This window comes from Larimichthys crocea, chromosome III (genome assembly GCF_000972845.2).
Source record: "Larimichthys crocea isolate SSNF chromosome III, L_crocea_2.0, whole genome shotgun sequence".
NCBI lineage: Eukaryota > Metazoa > Chordata > Actinopteri > Sciaenidae > Larimichthys > Larimichthys crocea.
In genome coordinates, this window is record NC_040013.1 from 212,849 (window position 1) to 223,091 (window position 10,243).

The window sequence follows — 10,243 nt, forward strand, 5'->3', positions numbered from 1 at the left end:
ATATATATATTGTGTGTGGTGTGTGTGTGTGTGTGTGTGTGTGTGTGTGGTTAGTGCCGGTCAGGGTCTGCGAGCCAATCAGCTGCTCATGCAGACTACTGCTGTCCTACGTCAGCCCCGCCGCTTGTTCAGGATCAGAGCTCCACACACACCGGCAACAACACATACACACACTCCCTCTCCGAGCCGGACAGCACAGCCCCTGGCCCGGCAAGCCCCGGCAGCGGAGGACACATCCAGGCTTCCAGTGCCGCAGCCCGCTGTGACAGTGGACCTAACATCGCCTTCTTTGTGGACATGGGAGCATGGGGATCCGCCGAAAAGTAAGAAAGTTGTTCGGGTTTCGGGGTGCGATTGTGGAACTAAATTCCTCCAACTTGAGAGCTGAATGAGTTGTGTGGTGATCCTGCAGACAGGACATGTTTTCTGGCCTGGTGAAGTCATAAAATACTGAATTTTATACAAGTGTCATGGAGAGAATTAATTTAGCTGTTAAAAAAACTAAAATAATATCACATTTATATTATTATATTATTTATTATTATTATTATTATATTATTATTATTATTATATTATATTATATTTATTATATTATTTATTATATTATATTTATTATATTATATTATTTATATTAGGCCGTGTGGTATAGACATGAGTGTCAGCGGACACTTGTGTGAACGGTGTGTGTGATGTGTCCTGCTCATGCTGCTGCTCTTTCCAGAGAAGCGGCTGGTGTCTCTGTGCGTGGGCTGCGGGAACCAGATCCACGACCAGTACATCCTGCGGGTCTCCCCGGACCTGGAGTGGCACGCCGCTTGTCTCAAATGTGCCGAGTGCAGCCAGTACTTGGACGAGTCCTGCACGTGCTTCGTCAGGGACGGAAAGACATACTGTAAACGGGATTACATCAGGTAGGAGGACCGGGCACGGGACGGGACGGGACGACCCCCACTTTGAGATACAAAACAGGAGCTGGAGCTGCACGGCGATTGGAATTATTGATATTTTATATTTGGCAGTATCAGGTTGAGAATATTCGGACTACTTTCAGACACATGGAGCCTGTCCTCAGGTTCGGTGTTCTAAATATTATGAACCATCTTTACTGCTCCAACTTGTAGACCAGGCAGCGCATCCTCAACAAAAGTCTGCCTGTCAGATCCGTTTGAAAAAGCCTGAAACAACATCAGGCCAACACATTCATTCACCAATGATTCCGATCAGACTGCAGCTCTGTGCGCCCTGCTCTGTGACACATGGACCTGTGGAATTATTAAAGAAAAATCATCCTGACATGAGCTTCTTTATGGTACAAAATGATTCACTGCTTTCCACAGCACACTGAACAGGCCTCCAGTCTGTACAGAAAAATAGAATAAAATAGAATAAATTACACTGTAGATAAAAAAAAACATAAAAGAAAAAAAACAAAACAAAGTTCAGTCGAATTAAATTATATCATATGTATATCATGGTCAGAACGCACTACTACTGCTAAAACAAAACTACCACCAATAATAACAATGCAAACAGCCTGACACTGCCAGAAATCATTTTATAATTATTATAAATCATGTATGAAAATTGATAGCTTCTTTAAAAAAATCAACATTTTGTCAGATTGTTAATATTATTATTAATATTATTATTATTATTATTATTATTATTATTATTATTATTATTATTATTATTATTATTATCATCACTGATTATCGATGGTGTTATTCAGTCATACTGTGGCTGAGCTGCCTGCAGTCAAACTGATCGGACCGTGTGTGTGTGTGTGTGTGTGTGTGTGTGGCCCGCAGGTTATACGGGATTAAATGCGCTAAATGCAACATCGGCTTCAGCAAGAACGACTTTGTGATGAGGGCCCGCTCCAAGGTCTACCACATCGAGTGTTTCCGCTGCGTGGCCTGCAGCCGGCAGCTCATCCCGGGGGACGAGTTCGCTCTGCGGGAGGACGGCCTCTTTTGCCGGGCGGATCACGACGTGGTAGAACGGGCCAGTTTGGGCCCAGGAGACCCGCTTAGCCCGCTTCACCCCGCCAGACCGCTGCAGATGGCAGGTAAAGTCCCGGGGAGTGGGAGGCAGGCCTTGAGGACTCTACTGACTGTTGCTCGGCGTGTTTGGCTCTGACTTTTTTTGTCTTTTTCCGAACTTCCCGGAGCTCTCTGTTGAATGGACTCTGTTCAGGTGCTGCTCGAAACAACTCACTGTTGACTCTCTTGGTTGATATTCAGTCAACAGCACGTCTTGTTGTCACAGTTGTATGGCGGTTCCGTGTTGTACACAGTCTGAGTGTAATGTCAGTCTGATCCAGGGACAGTTCTGATCTAGATTCTAACTGGTGCCATGACTAACAAGAGGAGCTCATTTGCGTTCACTCAACTGCATGTTTTTTTTTTTTTGTTGTTTTTTGGTGTTGGACTGGTGCTGGTTTGTGCTTCACTCACTGACTTTACTCTTTTCCTTTCTGCATACCACTGCGCAGTCAGGCCAGGCTCGAGTAGATTAGATACAGTGTGGCGCTGCTGTCAGAAATACACCAGGTTATCACTGCTGGAGGAGGCTGTGGGTCCGAGATGGTCTTAACTGGAAATGCTGTGCAGTGTTTCTGCATGTCTGGAATGGGCTGGAGGTTTTCTCTGACAGAGACCAGCCTCCATTGTGCCCTGGTGGTTTTTTATTATTTGTTTTGACCTTGGATCAGATGAGTCAATCAGAGCTGCGCTGTTCTGCAACATTTAAACCTAATATGATGTATGGAGTGAAGCCTAGACATGATGAGAGCACAAAGAATGGCTGTATGTGGAGGCAGTTCACCTCAGAACTATTTTAAACACAATGTAACATTGTAACACATCTGCTTTTACGCAAACCGCCCGGTCTGCTCCCCAGCGGCCTTCAATGTCTACAGAGATTTGTCTTTAATAATAATTAATAAGTGACTATCAGGATGATCAACACAAAGTCATGACTGATAAAGTTGTGCATCGTGTACTGCAGGAGCATTCATTGTTGGCGGACTTGAGTAAAACTCTTTGGGCCTCTCTTCTCCGTCCACATCACTTCTCATCTTGTGGAGCCTCTGCAGGACACATTCACAGATTTTCTTTGCCTTCTCTGCCTTGTCCTTTTCTCAACAGCAGAACCAATCTCGGCCCGGCAGCCCGCGCTGCGGCCTCACGTCCACAAACAGCCGGAGAAGACCACCCGTGTCCGGACGGTGCTAAACGAAAAGCAGCTGCACACGCTGCGGACCTGCTACAACGCCAACCCGAGACCCGACGCCCTAATGAAGGAGCAGCTGGTGGAGATGACCGGCCTCAGTCCGAGGGTGATCCGGGTCTGGTTCCAGAACAAGCGATGCAAGGACAAAAAGAGGAGCCTGCTGATGAAGCAGCTGCAACAGCAGCAGCCTAATGACAAGACGGTAAGAGGACGGAGCCTCTTCAGACCTTTGAGACTGAAATGCGCGTAAATGGACTCGTTAGGACACTTTGGCGACACACAGACCCCAACTGTTGCAACTCTGTCTTGCATTATTAATTAAGATGTTTAACCCCTGAGTCGCCTGAATTCAAGGTGGCCTCTATTTAAAAAGCTTTCAGTAAAGTCAGGTTTAAAATCACACCTTGTGTCAGAGCGCACAGGAGCAGTGTGTGCCATGGGTTATGATGCTGGATGTGTGCATAAACTGACGGATGATGAAGGCCTCGAGCTGTTTTAAGGGCTTTGGGGGGGTGTGTGTGTGTGTTTATTTTCTTTGCTTGTTTATTGATTGTTCTGCTGATTGTCTGGTGGATTCATTTCAGATGCCATCCTCTTCCCTCCAGCACACACACACACGCGCGCGCGCGCGCGTACACACACACACACACACACACAGCCACCCACACCCTATCATCTGTAATCACCCACAGTGAAAGATGTGTGTACTGGGTTTTGACCACGAGACGTCCTCTTGCAGAACATCCAGGGAATGACGGGGACCCCGATGGTGGCAGCCAGTCCGGAGAGGCACGACGGCGGCATCCAGGCCAACCCGGTGGAGGTGCAGAGCTACCAGCCGCCCTGGAAGGTTCTCAGCGACTTCGCCTTGCAGAGCGACATCGACCAGCCGGCCTTCCAACAACTGGTGTGTGCTTTATTTTTATTTTTATGCTCTCTATTAAATGTATTTTTTATTAGTTTTTATTACAGATTAATTTCCATTTGGAATATTTGACCTATAAAATAGCCATTATTGTTTAGATTAGATTATTTTACAGATGTGTTCTATTTAAAAAGGTCAATAGACAACAACATTTATACAATTATATTAAATAATATTTGACGTGTTTTCTTCGTGTCTTTGGATCGTTCGTATTCACATTCAGAAGGTTTCAGTGGACATTAAGATGCACGTCATCACGTCTGTTTCATGACTGGCAGGTTTCGTGTTGGTTCCGGATGTTTTCTTAGTTTTCCAACATGGTTTAAAATTAAAACTTTATTTCTTGAATTTATTGGAGTATGAGCAGAAGAACGCACGACCAGCAGCTCATTGTAATCGCAGCTTGTCTGCAGGACCTCATATTCAACACACTGGACGAGGCCTGCTGGTGTCAGTCATCTCATCCAACGGCGTCACTGATTTTTCAGTTCAGTTCTCATTCTTATATAAATGAGCTGATCGTTTGACCAGGACACACACACACACACACACACACACACACACACACACACACTGGAGCAACTTGTAAAGCGTTGAAGAATTGTTCGGTTCTTCTTGAATTCTTTCTTCTTGAGTGTGGCACACTGACAGCATCCTGAAAATCTCCTCGCGGAGGCTCGTGGCGGACACAGAACCAACGCCACGTGTTTATTGGCCACATAAGTGGATTATTAGCGTGACAAGAAGTGGAAAGTGACACGCAATTCATCCGCTCATTGTCTGCGGGAAAGCTGAGCTGTGTTTGGACAAGTAAAATAGTCTCAGCTATGAACTGAAATATTGGGGGAATATTTCATCAGGGTTCAGATGTGGAGTAGAAATCAGACTGAACTTTGCGCGCGGCTTGGCTTCATATTCAGGAGTCCAGTCGGCGTGTTTTATTTACTATAATTATCAAGCAGAGGCTTTAATCCACTGCTGATCAAATAATCTATCTTAATCTACAATTAATAACAATCTCAGTCTATCTCTGACACCGATGACAGGCGTGGTGTTCTCTCAGACAGCGAAGTTTCAGGTCTCTGTAAGCTCATCTTCACTGGCACATGCACCCGTGAACTGATGGAGCTGTCCCTCTGTGCAACAATGTAAAGAAAGCCTCTTTGTAAATGGACGTTTATCCCCACAGGGCGTTTTCAGCCAGCTTTCACTCTGTGCATCCATCCCGCCGGCTGTGTACAGATGTTTCTGACCGCTGCTTGATGTGTCCCGTAGGTCAGTTTCTCGGAGGGAGGACCGGGTTCGAACTCGACGGGCAGCGAGGTAGCGTCCATGTCGTCTCAGCTTCCAGACACGCCGAACAGCATGGTATCCAGCCCCATCGAGGCCTGAGCGGACGCCGCCACCGCCGCCGCACTAACGGACTGAACTGGACACACAGCTCCCCCTCCCCTGTTCATCCCATCCCCGCCCGCCTCCTCCCTCCTCTACCCCACCCGACTGCACCAAACAACCCCCCTGGTTGTATTTTGACACTGTGAAGACAATCATGGGATTTTACCACAGCCACCCATTCTAATGTCCATCCAGAAGAGACAGACGGATGCGTCATCATGGCCGGTGCTGCACGTTCACGCCTGGTTACAGTTGCCAAAACGAGAAGACATGAACCTGACTCCACCGATAAACGGACCTCCGAGTGGGACAGAAATCTGAATCCTGTACTTGCGAAATGCTGTGCGCTACTTTGAATAGAAAACGATGACTGGTGATTTTTTTTTAATTCGATACATGCACCTCATCATATAATAGACCATTTGGAGGGGAACAGCACCGCTTTTCTTCATTTAATTACACGATTTCCTTCATGACCCAAGTACTAAAGCATTTGCAACAAGGTATACCTCTATTTTGCCACAAGCTTCGTGGGACATTTGTGTGAGTTAGTGTCCGTCCGAGAATATTTTTTTTTCTTTCCCAAAGATGTGTATAATTAATAATAAGTTAAAAAAATACCGTTAGCTCTGGAAGAAAATTTTTCGTTTGTTCCCGTGCAACAAAAAATATTTATTATTTATTGTCGACAAATTTGCCACCTTTTGTGTAACTTTCTTAACTGAAGTAAAAAGAAACAAAAAAATATATATGAGTTTGGTCTGTGGATTTTCTATGACAATTTAATGTTTCATGTTTTTTTTACAAAGTAGGAAGAGGAAGAGTTTTTTTTTTCCTCTTTGTGAATATTCACACATGAACGTCAGATCTATTAAATGGCTTGGTGGATATCCTGTGCTTAATTGGGTGTCATGTTGGTGCAGATGCTGTCTCAGTTTACCTATAGGCTGTCGACCTGCTTTGGAACAAACTCGTCTCTATCCGAACAAAAACGGTCTGACTCCTAAAATTTTAGTTTTCTTCAAATGAGATGATTTTTAAAACCCGTTTACAGAAATGTTTTGAAGCAAATGTCGTCATCTCCACTGCAGTGTTTTAGCCGATGGAGACTCGAGCAATAATGTGTTAATAATGTGTTAATAATGTTTTAAGAAAAATCTGAAATGGCTTCAGATATTTCTGGTGCTGTGGCTTCAGAGTTAGATAGAAATATTAAACACACATGGAGTGTTTACAGAATAATGTGTGTTTGCTGGGATTTACATTGTTTTTCTTTTTTTTATCCCAAAGCTGCTTTTTATTCTTCTATCCTGAAAATAACAGAAAATATTGGTGAATATTTGGAATCACAATTTGATGATGGGAGAGTTCAAATTTGGAGGATTGCACTGATGCTCTGTGTCATTTTAACCAGCAGTATTCATTTATTTATTTATTTATTTATTTATTTTAAAGCCATAACCATACTCTATGCTGATTTAAAGCTGGTTGTTGTGTGATGATCTGTGTGAACTGTATCATGCTGAGGAGGCAGACACCCAAAACTCATTGAGGTCATTTTTGAATATGAGTGAAAAAACAGTTCAGAATTTTAGTGTCTTGTTATGTGTGCATACCGAGTCCAGAAACACTGTAAACCAGCTGAAGCAGACGCTGAACACTCACCAAGTTTGAGGCTGTTTGCTGAAATATGGAAAAGATTCCAAGTTTTACGGACGTGAGTTGACGTTGTTGTTCTGTCAATGCATCACATCATTGTCATTGTTATTGTGTTTAATGCCATATCATTCAGTCCACAGTGAATCCTTCTTCTTCATGTCCTGTGAGCGTTCTGTGTCCCAGAGAGCTACGTATCACACCGTCTTACCTGGAACAAAATCAATATATATAGCCAAAATTGACAAGTAATCTTAGTCTTATTAATTCATAATTCAAAAACATGACAAATTGTGTCTCCAGAATTATTTTCTCATGTATTCATGAGAAAATCTATCACATATTAAAAGACAGATTCTAATTGCCAATAGTTAAAGATATCATTTCCCCTTTGAGAAATACCTGTTTTATCGTCAATACAATACACAACAAACTACCTACAGAGCTGATTAAGACCAATTAATGAACAAGCAATTAATAAACTAAGAAGAGGCCATGATTCTTTCCCTTAAAATAACTGAACATTTCTTTGTTTTGTCATGTGATCTTGACTGAAGCTGTGCTCCATCCTCTTTCAGTATCATCTGCATATTTGTTACAATTAACATGTCTAACTGTGATGAAACCTAATGTGTCTGTGAGCTGTGCATTGCAGGTGTTTGAGAAGGAGAAGAACTTTTCAGCATCATATATTTACTGTGCATGAGGTCTACTAAAATGGTGCCAGTGCCCTGAACCAGCAGGGACACAACATGAGGCTTTTGTCCTATAGCTAGTATGATGACTGTGGGGCCGTTCTCATTTCCAGTGCATCAGATGCCAACATCTTGTCATGCCCCCTCAGCATCTCATTTCTGTATGAAATCCATTTCTCTGCAAAAATTCAAAAAGAACATAAGATTGTGATGCGAGTTTGCAAAATAATGAAATACACGACATGTCCTTCATAGCTGGAACTTTATTGTACAATATATTGATCCACAAGAAGGCTTGTGTAACAAAACCAAATGTCATTAATAGTGTATTAAGAGTAATTCTGTTGAGACAGCCATGACGTTTGTAAGGTCTGTGAAATGTTCTGTTGAAACGTTGTGTGTCCATGAAGAGGGACTCAGGTACCACCAATAGTGCCACCTGTAGCCGTGGTGTGATTTGCACTGCAGCTGATGACTGAAGTTTGCAATGAGGGAAGTCACACCAGCAGCTCAGTTCAGTGAACATCTCTCATTAGTTGATGGAGTTTCTTCTTCTGAGTCAGTGTTTTGTTGTCAACAAGGTAATTTTTGCCACTGTGACCTGGTGAAGTTTGTACTCAGGGACTTGTGTGTATTTACCAGTAAGTGTTCTGACACCATAAGCAGATGGAAACTCATGATCGCATAATGAGAAGTGACACTACTCAGTACCATGGAGTGCTTGCCAGATTCAGTCACTGCTGTTGAGCATCTCTGAAAGATCTCTAATTGTTTCTTGCTGATTTGAATATTGGGACAGCTGTGCAATGAATCATTATCGTTGGACAACATCTTTAATGAATTCCCTAAAAGACAAAGTGAGATAGCACAAAATAAATTTGATGCTATTTGGGAGGCATGCTGGAATAGACAGGAAATCTTAGAACAAGTTGAGAGCGAGCGTGGATGTAGGGCTTCGTGCGAGTGTATTGCCTCTGGCCTTTTTGAAGGAAATGCCACACACTGTGCCTGTCTGTCTGGTATTTTCATGTCTCGCCATCCAGAGAGGTGCACTGGGGGGGAGTGTCACTAGCGATTCAGCAAGGCACTGTAATTTTGGTGTCAAGATTCACTGTATTTTGCACCTTCTGTCTGCTGCTCAGAGCGGGTCAACGGCCCTCTGCACAGTGCACCATGTGAGCCCACACAGAACCCTTTTAATGCATGCTTTTTTTGTCAGGTACACTTTCACTCTTCACTTTCCAGGCAGGAAAAACATCTACATGCAACCCAAGGACACATTTTTACTCTAAATGCAGCAATAATCTTCAAAATCATCATCATCCACAACAACTTCCACGCTGTATGTTCTGTCTTTCAGTTTACTAATTCTCCACATCGCCATTTAAAGGACGCCTGTAGTTACACCACAACCTCCCAATGAAAATTTGTGGATATATCAACTTTGAGCTACTTCCACAGTCACGACTCATAATTATCATTACCACTAGAGGTCACTTGTCAGACAAAAGCAAACACAGGTCGCACTACAGGTCTGAACACACAACTGACCATTAAAAACCCCCAAAAGTGCTCCACCAGCCCCCCTACAGATTGAACGCAATGCTCCTAACTGTCTATTGTGTTCTGCACCACAATTCACCAGTTTGTATTCACTTTCACTCAGAGTAAGACTCCGCCCACTAAATCATACTCCATCTTCTTGTTTTTTTGTGTTTATTTTTTTTGTCGTCGCACATAAAGCAGCTAAAATGATTGACCTATCAGCCATATTAAAAGCGACAATAGCTTTACCTAAAAAAACGAGCCACCTCATTTATTTCAATGAGACTACTTTGTTGGCACAGCGGGGAAGCCGTCTCAGAGTGCTCCAGTAAAAAAAGGTAATACTTTATTTGGATAGTCTGCCTACAGATAGTTTATAGAGTATTTATAATATTTCAGCAGCTTGTTAGTTGAGATTTAGCGACAGTTTTCTGATATTACACTGATGTGGTTCAGGTTTGGTTCGGTTTCTAAACAAAAAAACATCTTGGTTATGTCCATCAACTGTCATATATACTGTGTAGATAGTCTACAGACAGAAGTGAAAAAGTACTATTTAAAATATTTGTGTGTTGCCAAAAAGACTAGACCATCTAAGTGTTGATCTTAGCTCAATATTTGTCATAGCGTAAAGCAACATCAGGCCAGTGCGCTGTTGGCTGATCATATTTACTCCCCTGCAACCAACAAGCAGAAAATACATTGGTAAAATACCGTGACAGTTTAAAAATATCAATAACATATAGTATATAACTATAGTAATTACTAAAGTATTTATATATTGCTATAGCCA

General features: G+C 42.8%; 1 protein-coding gene across 1 annotated transcript; it reads left to right on the forward strand.

The window, feature by feature from the left end:
• The first annotated feature begins 88 nt into the window (after positions 1–88).
• isl1a (ISL LIM homeobox 1a) lies at positions 89–6,247 on the forward strand. Its single transcript, XM_027278360.1, has 6 exons — positions 89–323; positions 722–911; positions 1,809–2,068; positions 3,150–3,436; positions 3,974–4,141; positions 5,435–6,247. The coding sequence occupies exons 1-6, from the start codon at positions 89–91 to the stop codon at positions 5,549–5,551; spliced, it is 1,257 nt and encodes a 418-aa protein (XP_027134161.1). The 3' UTR covers positions 5,552–6,247.
• The last annotated feature ends 3,996 nt before the right edge of the window (positions 6,248–10,243 follow it).